Source organism: Triplophysa rosa, linkage group LG6, assembly GCF_024868665.1.
Source record: "Triplophysa rosa linkage group LG6, Trosa_1v2, whole genome shotgun sequence".
Classification (NCBI taxonomy): Eukaryota; Metazoa; Chordata; class Actinopteri; order Cypriniformes; family Nemacheilidae; genus Triplophysa; species Triplophysa rosa.
The window spans coordinates 21,961,088-21,979,997 of NC_079895.1; the positions used below are offsets into that span (position 1 = coordinate 21,961,088).

General features: G+C 38.8%; 2 protein-coding genes across 2 annotated transcripts in view; both read right to left on the bottom strand.

Moving 5' to 3' along the window:
• cfap65 (cilia and flagella associated protein 65) overlaps positions 1 to 15,239 on the bottom strand; it is a 44,901-nt gene extending 29,662 nt beyond the window's left edge. Inside the window, exons 1-25 of the mRNA XM_057336170.1 lie at positions 15,127 to 15,239; positions 14,405 to 14,481; positions 13,704 to 13,873; positions 13,509 to 13,611; positions 13,258 to 13,424; positions 12,833 to 13,032; positions 12,611 to 12,735; positions 12,295 to 12,517; positions 11,922 to 12,187; positions 11,646 to 11,834; positions 11,044 to 11,424; positions 10,816 to 10,953; positions 10,471 to 10,710; positions 8,699 to 8,923; positions 8,247 to 8,393; positions 7,765 to 7,930; positions 7,431 to 7,559; positions 7,095 to 7,308; positions 6,790 to 6,918; positions 6,531 to 6,707; positions 6,378 to 6,444; positions 6,157 to 6,267; positions 4,561 to 4,752; positions 4,222 to 4,371; positions 3,987 to 4,121 (exon numbers count right to left, since the gene is read on the bottom strand). Of these exons, the coding sequence (XP_057192153.1) occupies positions 3,987 to 4,121; positions 4,222 to 4,371; positions 4,561 to 4,752; positions 6,157 to 6,267; positions 6,378 to 6,444; positions 6,531 to 6,707; positions 6,790 to 6,918; positions 7,095 to 7,308; positions 7,431 to 7,559; positions 7,765 to 7,930; positions 8,247 to 8,393; positions 8,699 to 8,923; positions 10,471 to 10,710; positions 10,816 to 10,953; positions 11,044 to 11,424; positions 11,646 to 11,834; positions 11,922 to 12,187; positions 12,295 to 12,517; positions 12,611 to 12,735; positions 12,833 to 13,032; positions 13,258 to 13,424; positions 13,509 to 13,611; positions 13,704 to 13,873; positions 14,405 to 14,476 (4,116 nt within the window). The 5' untranslated portion in view covers positions 14,477 to 14,481; positions 15,127 to 15,239. The remainder of the gene's footprint in view (positions 1 to 3,986; positions 4,122 to 4,221; positions 4,372 to 4,560; positions 4,753 to 6,156; positions 6,268 to 6,377; positions 6,445 to 6,530; positions 6,708 to 6,789; positions 6,919 to 7,094; positions 7,309 to 7,430; positions 7,560 to 7,764; positions 7,931 to 8,246; positions 8,394 to 8,698; positions 8,924 to 10,470; positions 10,711 to 10,815; positions 10,954 to 11,043; positions 11,425 to 11,645; positions 11,835 to 11,921; positions 12,188 to 12,294; positions 12,518 to 12,610; positions 12,736 to 12,832; positions 13,033 to 13,257; positions 13,425 to 13,508; positions 13,612 to 13,703; positions 13,874 to 14,404; positions 14,482 to 15,126) is intronic.
• Positions 15,240 to 16,862: 1,623 nt separating this feature from the next.
• Positions 16,863 to 18,691, bottom strand: mnx2a (motor neuron and pancreas homeobox 2a). The gene is made up of 3 exons (XM_057336791.1): positions 18,268 to 18,691; positions 17,357 to 17,517; positions 16,863 to 17,207 (listed from the first exon to the last, which is right to left on the bottom strand). Exons 1-3 carry the CDS (start codon positions 18,689 to 18,691, stop codon positions 16,863 to 16,865), a joined length of 930 nt encoding a protein of 309 aa, XP_057192774.1.
• Between the last annotated feature and the right edge of the window lie 219 nt (positions 18,692 to 18,910).

The following is an 18,910-nucleotide window of genomic DNA, read 5'->3' on the forward strand; positions in this document are numbered from 1 at the left end:
GGAAACGGACCGTCGCCCCTCTGGATCCTGGCAGTGGTCGACTGCCACCAATCGGCCAACTCCCGCCTGGTAGAGGCCGAGGTGCTGCCTGCTGGGTTCATTGAGGACTCGTGTATTCTGTCACGGTCTGAGCAGAAGAACCCAAGTGCAGGCAACGGCGATGAAGGGGTTAACAGATATATTTATTACAAATAACAAGACAAAAGAAAAACCCACGAGGGGGTGTCAAACAAAGAACGAACTAAAATACAAAACTAGAACAAAAACTTCCGACGAGGGGGCCAAAAAACAGCAGGACGAAATAACAAAACTAAACAAGACCAAACGTCAAAGTAAAATACAAGGAAGTTAAATAATAATCCAAAAGACAAGCAAGACAAGGCAGGACAAGATGAGAGACTCACAGAGTTGCAGTCTTGGGAGACGTAGCGCTAACTCACCAAACACATACACAATACACGAGCACAGGACAAAGAAACATGAGGGTAAATATAGGAACACAAACGAGGGATAACGACATGGGGCAGGTGTGGTACATTAAACACTTAGGGAAGGATAACGAGGAAACGAGATGGCGGGAACAGAGACGAGACACTGGAAAAACACATGAGAGGCATAAACATCTCATGGTCTTCCCACATAAAACCCAAGAACTCTGCCCCGATCCCACCACACGACTAGAATTTCATAAACAAGACGGTGGGACCGTGACATTTTGAACTGGACATGCTGGTTTTGGCCTCATCATCAGCTGCTGTCATGTCCTCATTTCACATATAAACCGCCAGCGATTGACATTGATAAACCTAACCTAACCCTAATTGATAATGCACTCGTATTCACATAAAGAAGCCATGTTGACAAGTTTTAGTAAGTAAGAGCAAAACCCACAAGATATAGTACCTTCAATGCCCTGTAAATGGCAATATTAATTCTTCTGTATCAAAAATAAACTGCCGCAAAAGAATGATAGGTACCAGGCGAAATGTAATGTGTAATTGCATTATTCATTACAAATGTAGTGGAGTAAAGAGTACATACTGTATGCTTGTTCAAAAATGTAGTCAAGTAGAGAGTAAAAGTTGCTAATATCTTTAATACTCAGTACAACTAAAAAGTAGCCAAAAAGATACTTAAGCACAGTAACTAAGTACATTTACTCCAATACTTTATACCACTGGCGAAAACAAACGATCGCGTCAGTCACTCTCTCACCATAACCAACAGGGACACAGATTAAAGTACATATCATGTTATATGCTTATATTGTATGTATCTTGTGAGGGGAAAATGATCACGGATGGTACACAAGCAGTCGCCTTTCAGCTGCACTATGCGTGCTGCTCAGGGCTCATGCAGCGCATGCATGAACGGTGAAACAGACACGCATCTACTCCTAATGCAAGATGAGCCCGTTTCAACTTTATTAACAAAATGTGGCTTTTGAACCTTAATCAATGAATATGCGCTGTATCACATATGGATGTCCTTTTTTATAGTAACTTGATTGACAGGAGTTTCATCCAATCAGCAGTAGCTATCCCCATTCCAACAAAATACCTACCTTTTCCGGTTTGACTGATTTGTCGTTGTGTTTTCTGACTTGTCGTTTTGTTTCTGACTTGTCGATGTGGTTTCTGACTTGTTATTTTGTTTCCCGAATTGTTGTTGTGTTTTATGATTTGCTATTTTGTTTTTAGATTTGATATTGTGTTTTCAGATTTGTCATTTTGATTTTGGGGGTTTTATTTTGCTTTTAGATTTGTTTTTAGTTTTGCGATTTTTTGTTTTGTTTTGCACTTCCCGGCCACCGTAAAAAACAACCAAAATGAACATACCTGTGACAGTGAGCCTGCATTGTATTTGCGCATTGCGAGTGGAATCAGAGCGGCAGGTCAATGGTAATACACTGTTTCCTCAAAATAGTCTGCTTGTTTGCAAGCAGCAGAAAGTTAACCCAACATACAGTTAACCCAAATGTCGTTTATTTTGCTGCGCATAATTGCACCAAATTAATAACACAATATGTTGATCCATGCGGCCTAAGCTTTACAAATTTAAGAGGGTAATTCCCAAAGAGCGGGCAGCAGCGAGTGAAGTTTGTAGGCGTGTTTCTAGCCATTTTTGTTAGCGATTTTGCTGCTTCACTCACAAAAAATTAATTGATATATTTATGGTACACTGTAAAAAAACTGTAATTTTACAGACTTTTTCTGTTATTTTTACATATAAAATCGTAAAATTGCTTAAAAACTAAAATTTTCATCAAAAACACCCCTATTTGGCAACCAAAAATCCTCCCTTTCCCATACAGTGGTATATGACCTTATAATATTACTCTGCCGACTCTGGCGTCCCAAAAGCTCACCGGCGCCATCTTGTGCAACTAGCGAATTTATTATATATCCTTATATCCTGTAATTTTACATAGAAAAAAATATTTTACGGGATATTTCTGTCACTCCAGCTGACAATTTTTTTTACAGTGTAAGAAATTTGCTAAATATCTTCATGTAACATGATCTTCACTAAATATTCTATTGTTTTTGGGCATAAAAAATCGATAATTTTGACCCATACAATGTTTTGTTGGCTTTTGACAAAAATATCCTTGTGCTACTTAAAGGGGACATTTCATGAAAATCTGACTTTTTCAATGTTTAAGTGCTATATTCGGGTGTGTGGTGCATCTACCAACTCAGAAAACGTGAAAAATGACAATCCAGTAACTTTGTTTACGTGAGCCTATCTCTGCAAGCCTCAGATTTCGCTCGCTTTCTGACGTAGGTTAGTCGTTTTTATTATAATATTACCGCCCCCTTTTCTGAACGTGTCCACCCATGGCGCTGTCGCCATTTTTGTTTTCGCAAGCGACATATGTGAATTAGTTCCGACACCATGGCAAAAGTAAGCAAAGCATGCTAAGTGTTCTGTTGTTGGCTGCACAGAGCAGCACAGAACACTGTTCCCAGCCTGACATGAGAGCAATGGATTTATTTTGTTTTCAATGTAAATCCACCAGACTGAACGAGGCAAAGCTGCAAATAAAGACATTGTAAGTACCGTTATTTTTTAAGTAAGACCTCAGGGACCTGTGGCAACTTAAAAGTAGGTAAAACGTCATTGTGAAACGTTTGTCCGTTCACGCAAAGAAAGCAATGTGTGTGGCTTGTAAACACGCGACGGGATTGTCCTGTGTAACGTTACTTTCACTTAGAGAAAACGCGATGCGTTTGTCTTGAGTATCTTCACTTATAGAAAGCAGTGTGTATGGTCTGTAAACAAACGATGAGTTTGTCTAGAGTATCTTCACTTATAGAAAGCAGTGTGTATGGTCTGTAAACACGCGACCGGTTTGTCATGTGTAATTTCGCATGTAGAAAACATGACGCCTTTGTTAGGAGTCTGTTCGCTTTTAGAATACAATGTGTTTGGTGTTTAAAGACGTAAACAGCGTTTCTCATTCGCTTTATGTAACCCTTCTTTTGTCGATGGAAGCACAGGCTCACAGCCCTGTCTGAATTTTCTGTGAAAAGGGGGCGGAGACTAGCAGCTCATTTGCACTTAAAGAGACACACACCAAAACAGCACGTTTCTCCTCATATGCAAAACTGGGCAATAAGGGCATGGTATAATAAAAGATCTGCGGTGTATTTTGAGGTGAAACTTCAGACACATTCTGTGGACCCCTAAGATTTATATTACATTTGTGTAAAGTAGAAAGAAACCTCTTCTTTAAGACTACTTAAGGTTTTGTGGTCCAGGTTCACATATACAGTAAATAGTATATATCTCATATAAGGTCCAGTCACAATATTAAAAGAAATGGTTAACCCAAAAATGAAAATTCTGTCTTTATTTACTAGCCATCATAAACCTAAACTCATGAAGTACTGGTGCATAAAGATTCGTAGAAAAATGTCCTTTAGTGTTACACAAAACAAAAATTGTATTTCTGGGGAAACTATTTCTTTAAATCTACCCACCTGTTGGCAGTCTACATTCCATTTATACAAGACTTGGTCTGTATGTGAGACGTTGGTCAAAAAAATTATTCGCGTACTTCGAGAGCTCACTGGAATATCACCGAAACACACCCTCTCCTCTGACAGGAACACCACCTACACACAAACACACGTTGCTATTCCTACAAACAAGGTCATTTATTGACATAATGGTCAACACACACATGTGTGTACAGTAGCACATTTCTTTTCTTACCTGTCCAGGTACTGGGATTTTTTGAGTGCTAGGCATAGTAATACATCCATCTTTCACCTGAATGGGTTCTGAGTGTCCTTCATCGAAGCCATGGCCCTCAAAAGTAACAAACATGCTGTCTCCCTCCAGCACATGAATAGGAATGTCCACCTGTAAAACATATGGCACCAATCTCAGTGCTAGACCTTACAGCACACAATTTAGTGGCTAGACTAGCACCAAACCAGCACTAACAGCATACAGTAAATCAGCCTGGACCAGTATGGAAGCTGATATTACAAACACTAATATTAAGAGGTAGTAATTAATTTTTGAGGATGTAGTGAAGGAGTAACTAACACTATATGTTTTAGCCTCCAGTGGTGAGAAAATCCACTCCACAAGGGCTGTGTGTCCTGGCTCCAGCTCTCCGTCAGGGTTCAGACACTGTAAGACAGGGTGACTGAAGTTTTCTTCCATCAGCTGCTCCAGTGGAGTGGTGTCGATGTGGTATCTTAGTGGGAGATCACCTGCGTTATACAGCTCATACACCTGTGCAGAAAGTTTAGGGTCGCTTACTCATTCTTTATTAATATTGTTAATATTAATAATTAATATTGTTCCCACTTTTAAGAATAATAGTAAACTCATCAAAACTATGAAATAACACACATTTAAATATGCTTTAGGAATTATGTTGAAACTAAAAATTCAATATTTTAGCATCTTCAATGTAGTCACTTCTTTGCAAAATTGTTATTTTGTCATTTTATCATTCAGCTTCTTAAGGGTCTCGGCCCAGTTGCATAAAGCACCTTAAGTGTAATTTTCCCTTAAGTGTGTCCTTAAGTATACCTTAAGTTTTACTTAAGTTATTCTCCTATTGTCTTTGGTAAAGGAAAATCACCTCTTAAGTATGACACTTAAGGGAAAAACTTAAGGTGCTTTATGCAACCGGGCCCTCACCCTGGAATACTTTTAAAGTATTGAAGGAGTTCCCATCTATTCTGGACTCTTATTGGCTGCTTTTTCTTAATTTCCAGTCTGGTCATTCATTTAAAGAAAGTTTTGTAAAGAATAATAATATAAAGAACTATTCTGACACTAATTACACAGTGTAACAATTTTTTGTTTCGCCTGACCTTTTTATTGTTCTTATACAATTCTGTGTTGCTAATTACTGTGGTAATATTTATTTTCATGTAGCATCAATGTTTTAGTGTATATTAAGCTCAAGTAAATTTTGAGCTTATATCATAAACACAGTGTAACAAATTGTTGTTTCGCCGGACCTTTTTATAGTTCTGTACAATTCTGTGGTGCTATTGTGGTGTTATTTATTTTCATGTAGCATCATTGTTTTAGTGTATATTTAGCTCAAGTAAATTTTGAGCTTATATCATTAATTACGACATATCAGTATATTGCAAAAAAGAAAAACTTTTCACATATTCAAAAAATTATTTTCCAATTGTCACTGTCAGAAAATTCTAAAAATGTCTGTAGCACAGGGAAGGTGGGATGGTAGGACATCTGGAACTTGGTTCGTGAGGACAGTATTAGTCATAAAAGACAAAAACGATCAAATGTACACTTCTGAAGTTTTGGACGACTCGTTTTTAGTAATTGTTATGTCAAACTGTTGTTTTGAGCTCAGTGTTGTGCATGCCAGTACCTTGTAATTTCTGCGTAAGAGTAATAATTACCGAAATGTATAAATGTGTGAAAATATTTTTTTGTGAGTACCATCAATGGTACAAAATCATATTCAGCATGTTAAACTTCATAAAAAGTAAAAATTGAGCGAAACACCACTTTAAAAAAAATTGTTACATTGTTTTACAAGTATTTTCAAACTTTGACCAGCAGTGTATGATCCCTTTCTACTGTATTTGACATCACAGCTCAGGACTGTCATCAGTGAAAGGCTTGAGACTTTACAGAAGTTACATTGACCTGTGTGGGTGGGCTGAACCCTCCAATTGCCACAGGGGCAAATGAGTGTCTGTTTGAAGGTAGATGAATGTAGCGTCTATCTCTTTCCACAGTTACTCCTATAAAATTTAGCTAGAGAAAACAGATCATGCAACATATTTAAAATAACATTTTATTTGAATGTCTATATAAAAAAAGTGATGCATGGGATGACAAAAACTATGAAAAAATATTGGTTTCACCAGTATCTCTCTTCCATGTGAAAGTTTCAACAGGACCGGAAGACGATTTGTTCCTACAAAGTCATGTCTGCAAGAAAATCATAATCCATCTTACTTTTTTTGTAACACCACAACACTTCAGTGAAGACTAAAGGGTTGTGCTTTGGGTCTGACCTGTATGTGAACTGAACTGCCCTCTGTTGGCTGGGCTGGAGTTTACCAGAGCGTGGAGAGACCAAGAAGAGTCTGTGGTCTTGAACCTTCATCATGTGAAGCTCAGAAGGGCTGAAATCTCCATTCTCAGCCCAGTGTTCAAGCTCAATCTGTTGATCCTCTGGGAACAAAAATGACCTGAGAGAAAAATGAGTCTGTAATTTTATTCCAATATTCCAAAGGTGTGAAACCTGGTCATAATGATGTCATGGATCCTCACCATTCTACAGGTATACTTCCAGTGTTCTTAAACATGAGCAGAATACTGGAAGGCTCTGAGCTTAGTGGAGCCGCACTAAAGTTAAAATCCATCATGGCCGAGGTAAAGACAGCAGGACAGCGTTGAAGACTGCAGGAAGTTTTAATAGGTATAAAAAAACAACAAGGCTGTGAGAGACAATGAATTCATAGCCTTTTCAGGTATACCATAACAATAAAGCTACAATTGTACTGTTGTTTATGACAGCACAAGACAGCTGAAATGAAAGATGTGCCTTATGATTTCAATCCAACATAAAGTATTACCTGTGTCTGGTGGGCACCCTGAAGGTAAGCTCAGATGGCCTGGGATCTCTGCGCAGACAAGTATTGAGTGTGTCCAGATTGAAGAAGTGCCAGAGCTGTAGTTTGCTCAGCCTCTCCACACTGCCACAGCTACGGACATCTGTCACCTCCAGTGTGGGGTACACGCCTTCTGCCTGCACCTGGCACACTGACTGGGGCTCTTCACCCACAGAGCCTGGAAAAGAAACAGAACAGAAAAATGCACTGTTCCATATTGGTTAACAGATACAAAGGAGTTAATGCTTTTAAACCCAGAACTGCAGTTTTAACATAAACAGCATTCTTTTTGTACACTACCAGATGCATTGATGATGTAGTAACCGATGGTCCAGCAGTGATGGGCTCTGCGAGCCAGTTTCACAGTGCAGCGGACCTGTAGCCTGCAGTGTGCAGGAATGGTTCCCTTTACATTCTCCATCTCCAGAACTGAAAAAAATACAGCTGTGTTTCACCAGGGTCAAGGATGAATGCTATTTCCACTGCCCTTGTAATGAATGTGTGGCTACATGACATATTAAGGATAACATACTGTACAACAACTACATCAGTTAAATGTGTCTGAAATACTGGGCTTTGGAAACGTTTCTACATACAGTATTCACAGAACCAAATCAAAGTACAAATCTCCTACCCAAAGGATCTTGAGTCATGTCTTCAGGAAGATCTGTAACAGTGATGCTCTGCTGTGCGCTCAGACAGTAACTGAAGGCACAGGAGCTGTTGTTCAGTAGAGGAACATCAAAGGACTTGCAGCTTCCAATAAGCACCTCACCCAGATCTATAATAGGATGCTCTGCCTGAGATAAATCATTTTAGAATATTTAGAAACATTCACACAAAAATAACCAAGTGAATGTCCACGTTGACACTTGACATAGGCAAAATCAATATGAAATAAACCTTATTACAGTGGGACACTACACAAAAGTCTGAGAGTGCATTTGTTGGCAGAATGTTTCATTTAAACCTGGACATAAAGGAAAATAAAAGAAAAGCTGTGATGTTCAGTTTTCTTTTTTTCATTATAACAAATGGTGCCAACTAACAATCTGAGCAGCAAGATTTCAGATCTACTGTAGTGGTAAATTTAGTCTTAATATTTGAATAACACACCTCTAGACAGCCTTTAGATGCCAATCCGACTGCTTTAACTGTAAGATGGGACTTCTTGCACTGTGGTGTTTGAACAGGCCAGTACATAAGACTAGCCTTCAGGTTGTACATCATCTCTTGCGGAGGAGCAAAAGACCACTTCTGTACCTAAAATCAAACAAATCGCTCAATTTATATGTCTACTATTTTGTCCTAAAACACCACATAAACATTCAATTCAATTTTAGTTATATAGCGCTTTTCACAATGTGCGTTGTTCCAAAGCAGCTTTACAGGAGCAAATAAGAAAAACACAGAAAGGTAAAACACAGCACAGTGCATGGTGTTTATAGACCAAGCAAGATCATTCTAATAAATCATATCTAATAAATAAATGAATAAATAAATGCAGTCTCCCGGTGAGCATGCCAACACTGCACTGCTGTGGCAAGACATAAATATGGCAGCAGTACCTTGGATTCATTGGGTTGGAGTGTCCCTGAATCTGGATATACAGACAAAACTCTTTGGTCGGATCCACACAGCTTCCACTGGAACTCCACGGGCATCCTGCTCAAGTTTTTCACCCACAGGTTTCGTTCAGAGCAGGAGCCCACTGCCGTGGGCTTAAAGAAGAGACTTCCACCCTCCTCCACAGCCATAGAAGGTTTCTCTGTTGCAGCAACCACATTCAGCACCTGCAAAAAGATTAAATTGTAGAAATTCTGTAAGATAAGATGGTCCAGCACACTATTTCAGCGATTTCATTCTCATAAAGCCCAAGCTGTGGTTGCTTTAACTGGACATGTTTCTCTGTAGTTCAAGACATTTCATTACTCGTCCAAGTAGCTCAGTTGCGGCTTCAGTTGAAACCACTTGGACAACTGACTAAATGTCTTGAATAGAACCATTGAATAAAAAATACTAGCAGATATCACAGAATACATGCAATTGACAGGATTATCTACTGTAGCTCTGAACTTCCCAAACTTCAGACAAATACGGCCCCATAAAAACACACCATTTTTGGGGGGTAAAAAAGAACAATAGAATACAAATAAAAATGTGTGTAACACTGCAAAAATAAATAAATAAAATCTTACTCTGTATTTTTGCCTTGTTTTCCAGTACAAATGTGTAAAAAAATATTAAATAAAGATAGCAATGGAAAAAATGACTTTTAGATTTTTATTCTTAATTTTTTTAAATCAAAATTAAGTCAGTTTATGCTTAAAACAAGCAAAAACATCTTCCAATGGGGTAAGCAAAAAGCGAAATTCATGTTTCAGTAAGCTCAGTCAATTATTTTTTTATTTATTTGTTCACATTGAGATATTTTTGCTTGTTTTAGTTTTTTTTGCTTTTTTTAAATGTATCTTTATTTAAGATATTTTAGACATTTGTACTGGAAAACAAGACAAAATACTAAGAAATTATTATTATTTTGCAGTGAATAAAGTCAATTCTCTGACTGCACAAAAATATCACGTTTTTTTAAGTGGAGGTAACATGCTATTATGACTTCTTTACACTATAAAACGTGCTGGCTTCTCAAGCTGAACAAGGTCAACTTCTCTTTTCGAACATGGATTCCCGTTTCGTAACAAGGGTTCTTAGTCCCTTATTGGACAATGTTATATAAACGGTGGATATAACGCTGGATTTGGAGATCGATTGAAACTGATAGATGCCAGACATGAACCGCACGCGGTAAGTCAAACTAACTAATATGTCGGTGTTTTGTTGGCAATCGGCATAATGTAAACAACACACCTTAAGTTAGTGAATCAACAGTCACTATTGTCTGGGATAATGCAATGATGTATCATATAGCTGTATCTGTCTTTTATAAATTTGATCAGCCTGAATTCGAAGATACAATGTATACAATATTACTATACTCAAGATTAATCTGAGATTGGCGGAAACTGTGTGTGCTACCTCATCTTTAAGCAGCTTTATGTAAATTATGTGAATTACTTCCATAAAATCTGCATATCATATCCCAGTGGAGGGTAAGATGATGAAAAAATATATAATTTAAGTCTACACAGCATACTGTTCACATATGACATTAAAGTGTGTAACAAGCTACAGTCAGTTCACGAGTCTTAAAAAAAAAAGTGACTCTAATTGAATATTTTAAAATTTTGATATGCCATGCCCCCCAGAAATACTGCTACGGCCCACAGCTTGGGAAGCATTGATCTAGCTATTATACTGCCATGAAGGAGCCTGTATTAACCTGTGTGTGTTTGGGGCTGGCATTTAGCTGCAATGTCAAAGGCATACTGGCAGTGTGATCCTGGGATGGAGTCGATCTGAATGTGAGAATTTGGTGGTGACCAGGTGGCACCAGACCAATAGGTGGCAGCACACATACTGAGGGACACTCCTCTGAGTCCAGTTTGAAGGTCATTGGCAGGTCCCCTGTGTTCTTCAAGAGAATATTGCGGTATGACACCTGTTTCAGTGCAGGAAATACCTACACAGGACACAGGGAGATGGACAGTTTTCAAACTTAAAGTAAACAACATAAAGTATGGTATAATTAGATTAAACAGTATGTCAAAAACATTGCCAGACTCACTATTCGAGAGTGTTGAAGAGAGAAGCTAGGGACGAAATGCTCTTTTCCAGGCTGAAAAGAGTGACCGCTCACCCTGACTGTAAAGCACCAGGGTGGACACAAAGTGTGATCATCCACATATCTATTGCCTTTCAGAACCTGGGGATAACAAAATCAACCGTTAGAGACCAAGTCACAGATGTATTGCCTCACAAAAATATGCTCACATTCATCTCAGTTTCCCGTTACCTTGTAAAAAGCAAAACACTCAAGCTGTTCTGCATGGAAGCTGTTCTGCTGGTTGGGAACGTATGCCACTCTGAAGGTTGTGGACTTTAGAGGGCTCAGTTCGCAGGAGAGAGGAGAGATGGAGAAACAGTTGGTGCCAGGAGTCCATGCCAGACAGATCTTGCCCTTTGTGTGGTTGGTTATGGAGACTGACTTAGATGTTGTGCCATCATAAAAAAGGAGCTCAGAAGGTTGAGCCGTAACATGGTGGGTAGAGAACTTAGATGGGTTTGATGTGTTTTCAAGTCCTAATTCTGCTTCAGGTGCTGAATTACTGTGGAAATACTCTTCTAGAGAACTCCGTGGTCTGAAGAGGGGAGTGGAGTTGTCTTCTGCTGCAATCTAAAGTAGGAAGATGCACAGGATCTATTATTATACTACATGGCCAAGTGTCTGTGATAAGTTATTAACTTTCATCTAATTATAACAGATATATACCTACTAACACATACTAAAACAAGATCATATGAATTCATACAAATTAGCCACCTTGTAAAATAGTTACCAATTCCTGTGAAATTGTGTTGGACAGAAAAACATCTGCATTAAAGACAGACAAACACCTGCAAAGCTCCGCTATCATCCAGCTTCAGTTTATGTTCTTCCAGCATGGCACTCAGTATGTCTGGAGGGTAACAGGTGAGTCCTCTTAACAGATTTGATCTGTCCTTATTCAAGTGTCTGGGGTTTAAAATGGCTGGTTTCAACTGCTCTGAATGACAGGTGCCAATCAAATCCAGAAACAAAGGCTCCTTTAAGGAAGAACAGCGTAATCAAACACATATTAGACTAAATCATCACACACATAAAGAGACAGACAGATATATCTACCAACTCACCCTGTGGAGAAGCAAGCAGGTCAGTATCTTGTGATGAGCAATAGGGTGGTGTGGTCGAAACTTCACACGCAAGGTGAGTCTGCTGTTGCCTGGCAGGGTGCCTCCAGGTTGGTCAACAACGAACACACTGTGGCAAGTGTTCACATCAAACTGGTAATAAGCCAATACTGCAGACGAGTTTATTATCTGTAGTGTGTGAGTGACCTCTGTGCCCTCCTCAACACAGCCAAAGTCCAACACAGAGGTACTTAGAAATACTATTGGTCCTATAGTTGACAGAATTGAAAACATGATATATGAATCTGATGATTCATAACATTTATTATTAGTGTTGGTTATTAACTGCAACTACCGACTGTAGGGCTATACCTACCTACGGAGGATCCAGACACTCTGAGCAGATCTTTGCTTACAGCACCAGGACAGGTAAGACAGAGGTAGTCCACACTTCTGCAGTCCACCGTGAGTGGGGAGAAGCACACAGGGACTTTCAACACTGAATGAGGTTCGATCTTCCCCTCACGCACCTCACAGCGGAACACCACGTCCATAAGAGGCGGTCGTCTCAACCAGGAAAGAGTGAATGTTGTGCTAACCTAACACAGAGAGAAGTTTACTGTGAGAGAAAGAAGATGCATCTGAGCAATAAGCTATTTAAATAAGGAAAGAAAGAAGGAAAGGAATCATACAGTGGACGGGTTGTAGATCTCAAAGTGCCTTTCAAGAGAATCTCCCACTGCCAAGCTGCCAAACTCAAGCGCCTTACAGTCTTCCTCCTGCTCAGCGGTGCAGATCTGGAGATAAGGGTACTTGGCTATAGACAGGAATTTAAAGGTTCAACTTTTTTAATATTTAAGAGAACTATTAGATGAAATTCTCAAAATGGCCCAGTTAAAGCTTCATGTACTCACATAGGCCACACAGAAGTACAGTACAGCTGTTCTCCCCATCATCACCGAAAGCACAGTGGGCCTCGGCCTGGTACACCTGAACTTCCTTTGGTTTAAACTCTACTGTAACCTTGCACTCTTCTCCAGGTTTTAACTGCCCAGTCTCAGGGGAGATATGGAACGGAGGATCCACAGACCACCTGAATCCAGTCTGCAACTTACTAAAAACATACACTATTGTTCAAACGTTTAGGGTCACTGACTTTATGGTTTAGAATAATAGTAAACTCATCAGAACATTTGAAAAATGATACAAGTAAATTCAAATTAAAACAAGAGTATATTTTTGCATCTGTATTCTTTGCTGTCTTAGCCACCATCCATAAGAGCCTCTGAAGTCTCGGAAGATTCTTTAGCAGCTGTATGTATGTTTCATCCTTGCTTACCTAGAGTTATGAAAGACAAAGCTGGTTTGGGAGCTGTGCTGGGCAGCACAGGGTGGCAGCATTACAGTGTCTGGTACTTCCAAAGCATAGTGAGGAATTATAGCACGCAGAGACACCTGGAATGAGCCTTCCTTACACTCGAACTCTATCGTGTCCACACACTCACACTGGAAAGGCAAAGAACAAAGCAATACAATGAAAACACTCAATAGTCATGCAAAATGCGATAGCTACTGTGAAAATTGTTTTACTTTCTCAACCGGCCGAAAAGTGATTGGAAGGGAAAAAGATGTTCCTGGGCTCAGAAGGATAGTCTGTGGAAACAGTGTGTTGAAGAACTTGGACACAGGAGGTCTGTAATTTACCATACAGAAATCAGTCAATATTTTGTCAGTACATATTTTGTCACACATACTGGATTAAATCACTTTTGGGCTTTAACGGACCTAAAGCTCAGTTTTTGGAGTTTTCCATGTATGCTTTTAAGAGAAAGTGCTTTGGTATATTCTAGCCCTGGCTCCCAGCCTTCCCAAACCAGCTCAGCCAGGGTCTCCACTCCAAAAAAGCAGCTTTGGGATCTCTTCCGAACACCACCCGACCTAAAGCTTGACACTTGCTAAAAACAGAAATGCAAGTCATAATTAAAAAGATAGCAAATGTTTATCATTAATATTACTTTACGAATTATTTCATAATATCAGTGAGTGAACCTAAGGATAGCATGAATCGTCCACCTTCCATCTTCAAACGTGCCAAAATAATTTAACAATTTGCACCACCAGATGGCAGTACACATCAGCAAAGCATTTCGGCAGACCGGCTGCAAAAAGCCACGTTATAGTCCTAAGTGTAACACGATTAAATAACTACGATGAACTGCTTGTACTCCGCAGTGGTGGTTTTTTTACGTTGATTTATTTCGAACATACTCTAAACTATACCTATATCTTGTTGTTTGTAAAGTAACAGGGTAAACAAGGAACAGAATCAAATTTGGAAACATTTTAATCAAAGGGTTGGACTGTCTTTTTAGAATTAATGCAGGTAGGAGGTTTAGAAGGCCCCAGACATTGAAGAAAAATGACCAATGTCGACCCACAAAATTTAAGTGACGACTCCATTTTTAAAAGCATACTACACCTCTTACCTTTCTGTGTGGGCGGTGTGTGATTCCAAAGACACCAGAATTCAGAGGATTCACTGGATAATCGGTCAACATTGCAACTAAAACAATGACCAAGTGTGGTTAATATTTGTGAGATTCAAATATTTCATACAATTAAAAAATCAAAGATCAATCTAGTAATTAAATTAATTATAGGCCTAAACCCTAAGGCCAAATAAATGTAACATTGTATATTTCTATTACACATAGGTCTACTCAACGGTTATCCATTTAATGCAAAAGCAAGATCTGTTATGCCTGTCTGAGGTTAAATAAGGCAAGTGTAAATTTATGACCCTGCCACTCAATTCTTTACCTCTATATTTACTTAAGTAATTTGCCTAAAGGAAATCACTGACAGCAAAGGTGATTGCCTGAGAGGATAGTTAAAGTAAATGTTATTGATAAAGTGATGCAGTGGGTGTTCTAGTGCAACCATTTTATGTTTAACGTTAGTTCTCTAAAATGACTGACGTTTAGACAACACAGCCTAAATAATGTAATGATCGCCTAAATCAATTAACGTTATAGCTAAATACGGAATCTATTAAATTAATCGTATCTAATTTTGCTACAGAAACTAACGTTACTTCACTGGTGTTTCACAGTTATGTAATTGCTGTATCTTGTTGTCTGTTTAAAGCACACAAAACCGCAAAGTTATATTTTATTTTACTTAAAGGATAATACTAAAATTAGCTTACCACAGTAGTTCTAACTTACGCCATGTTGTTTTATCAAAAATGGGGAAAACTGAAGGGGAAAATGTGTGTCGTTTTGAAAGTTTTACTGATAGTTTAGTTGTGTATCTGATCTCCATGACAACGACAGACACCGACGAGGGACAAAATACACACAGCAATGGTGTTCGACTTTATGCGACTGAATGCGGTGTTGCGCAGACCGATCGACGTAAAATATACCATGAGAGCCGTAATGCTTTCGTATCTCTCTCGCGGTGTTTTGATGTCATACAGGCCGAAGTCTGTGCAGCGCCACATTAAGTCGACCACACTTTCTCAGGTGAAAGACCTGCAGGTGTAATTTTCCAAATGCATGATTAATGTTTTCAGTTTGCCTCCTTGAGTGCCCGAGTTTACTTGGCAAGTTATTTATTCGCTTCGCTGCAATGCATTTAATCAACATATGAATGTGTCCTATTCTAGTTTGGCTTAGACACACGACTGCACCTCCTCTGCATTCATATTTAATTGTTGGCCTTACACCACACCCCTGTAAAAATGCCCTTTTGGTCACTGAGGTAATTCATCTTTTCGAAAATTAAATGGCCCGGTGACATCAGCATAAGGAGTAGATTATTTTACTTCTCCTTCATTAACTTAATTATTTGCCTATCAGTAAACCCCCATGAGTAATTCATATTTGAAAGGCTGTGGTCATAAATATCAGGGCCCATGTTGTTTATAATGCACTGCAGATTCATCTGTTCTTTAATCACCATCTATGTCAGCTAGAGGTTACAAAGAAAAGAGAGAGATAATGAATATATGGGCCTGAGAGGGGAGATTTTCATTTACAGTTGTAAACCTTTCACTCATCTTTACACAGATTTTCCAGGCATACAAACACACACATGCCTTACAAAATCATTTAATTATTGTAAGTGAGAGAAACTGATTTCTGTCTTTTTATCTTGAACTTTGTGTTTATTTCCTTATTTTCCGAATACATATTTCAACAACATTGTTTGAAATTCACACAGACACAGTCCTGATCTCTTTTATAAATTAGATATAATCTGTAACAGTTAAATAACATTAAAAACACTACAGCAACAACATGACATAAAATAATTGACTTAATAATGTACTGTTCACAGTTTACTCTTATGTTCAATATTTGCTAAGGATATAACAGTTCCTCTGTGTTCTTCAGTCAATGGTTAGTGAAAGAATCTGACACCAGTGACCTCTGGACAATCTTCTGATCATCATCATCATCCACGCTTGCTTGCTTGCCTACATACTATTGAACAAAAGATGTTTTCCTTTATGTACAGCACAAGTGTCAACCTGTGACTTGCAAAGGCTTCTGCATTTGGTTCAACAGCTTACACAGTTTGTCAACCAAAATGTACATGTAACATATAAAGATTTTTATCACATAAGACACATAAGCAGTTTACACTTGCAGTTTACAAGCAGCCTTCAAGAAAAATTATTAAGTGCAAATAAACAGGAAGACCTTTATCATTCATTATTTTAAAATGTCATTAGTGTTTTTATGACTGCAAATGTCCTGTCGATATTCATTAATGAATGTTTCATGAACAAGTGAGGATTAAAGAATGGTTTCAACATCCACAGTTTCAGTCCTTAAATGATGGATTTTATGGATTAGGGAAGTAAAACCTAAAGGCAGTTAGCTGTCCAATTAATGAACGCACATTTACACAACATTTACAGGTGTCATCAGTTCCTCATAAACCGAGTCTGATCTTTCGGTCTCCTCCGATCTCCTCTAGGTCATCATCAGAGTAAGAGCTATGGGAGCTGTAACTCAGCTCTGAGCTGTGATGCAAGAAGTCTGAAGGGTGAGGTAGACCCACACCAACATTCATAGATTTTTGAAAATCTTGCTCTTCTTCATCATCCTCTGCATCGAGATCCTCATCATCATCTTGTGTGCTGCAGCGACTGAGATCTTTGGACTTCTTTGATCTATTGCCTGACTTGCAGCCGTCTGTTTCCAGCTGTGCAGCTTGTTCTTTAGCTTTGCGGCTGCGCTTCCACTTCATCCGTCGGTTCTGGAACCAAATTTTCACCTGGAAAATATATAACAACTCATCTCATCTGCTTGTTTTTAAGTATTTGTCAGTTTTTTTATATGAATGGTGATTTATAGATTTGTCAGTCATGGCAGATAATAGCGGATTCCCCATCTGTCCCATCTTAAGACAATGTTTCCACTTGCCTGTGTCTCAGTCAGCATGAGAGATGTGGCCACTTCAAAGCGTTTGGGTCGGGACAGGTACTTGTTGAGTTTAAACTGGTTTTCCAGCTCTAGCAGTTGCTGACTGGTGAAAGCTGTACGTGGTCTACGACACTTTCCAATCAAACCAGGCTGAGGTGCCCCTGAAAAAAGAGAGAGGGGAAAGGGCATTTGTAAAACTTGACGAGACACAGAGAATAAGCAGCAACAAATACATATCCACCCCCCCCCAAAAAAAACAAATGACAAAAGCTGTTCTTGAGTTTATTGTTGATGACAGGGCTTGGAGATATTGCTTTAGCTGGATGATAAAACACCAGAGAGCACCATTAACTTAATGAAAATTCAATAAATGCTACCAGAAAAGTTTATTGATGAAGCTCAGATTGGTTTAAGTGTTTCTTTATGGTTTTCCTTTGAATGAAGGCAGTTTTAATGGAGCTGTCATTTATGACGCTATGAAAAGACTTAAGATAAAAAAGCTTACATTATAGTTCCGTTAGCAGTAAATACTGATTCAGTTATGCTTGAGAATATTTATGGCCCATGAGTTTATTTTATTGTGTTTTTGCTGAGATACATACAATAGACTACGTGTGAATAACTGAACAGTTAAATTGGATAAGTAGCATGAACAAATGATTTAGTGTTACATGTAACATCCATATTTTAACAAATTTAACTAACATATGTATAGGCCTATTAATTATGAGAAATGTTGGTGCTTTATGAAAAGTATACTCTATTGCTGCGGTAGCGATTAAAGTGTCATTATTCAGACAATGTTTACCCCGACCTGCTTAATAAAAAGTTTATATGTTCGTCATCTAAGATAATAGCAAAGAATATTACAATGCATGTTTACAATTCGATGCAGGAGGGATTTAACATACCGCTGTAGTCGGCGATGCGAGGCATTATCAGCCCTGCCCGGAGCCAATGCTCCAACGGGAATGAACCGGCCATGGCTGCTGCTTTCAGGTGCTCCGGGTACTGCTGCGCAAAACCAGAATAGGCGAAAGCAGGGTGCTGCGCACCAAGCGCTGCGATGGAGTACATAGGTGAAGGATACATTCCTGGGATCGACCCTTGAGAATATGATGTTAATCCTGGGTGGCAAATGTTTAAAACGCCCGGTTTGGGTATGACCCCTGTGTGAAGCTGAAACGCTCGAGAAGGAGAATTATCTGTCCGTTTGCAGGTCATCGGCTCGATGTCGGTGCCGTCATTGCACAGTCCCGGTGAATCCTCCCGAACTATCCGCTGAGAGCTCTCTGATAACAGAGCATCAATTCGAAAGTTTTTTGACTTATCCATAGAGACAGATTTTCAGGCTCAGGTATTCTGCTAGTTTAAATATATAATATTATAACTTTTTCTTTTATATTGTTCAGTTAACAAATTAATAAAATTTTTCCGTCTGTAACATTGTCTTACAATTCTTTAAGATAGTTGCTGTATGTTGCCTTGCGATCTAATGTAGCCTATTTGTGTTTTCATTCTGACTCTCTATACCGTGACGCAACGTTATGCCAG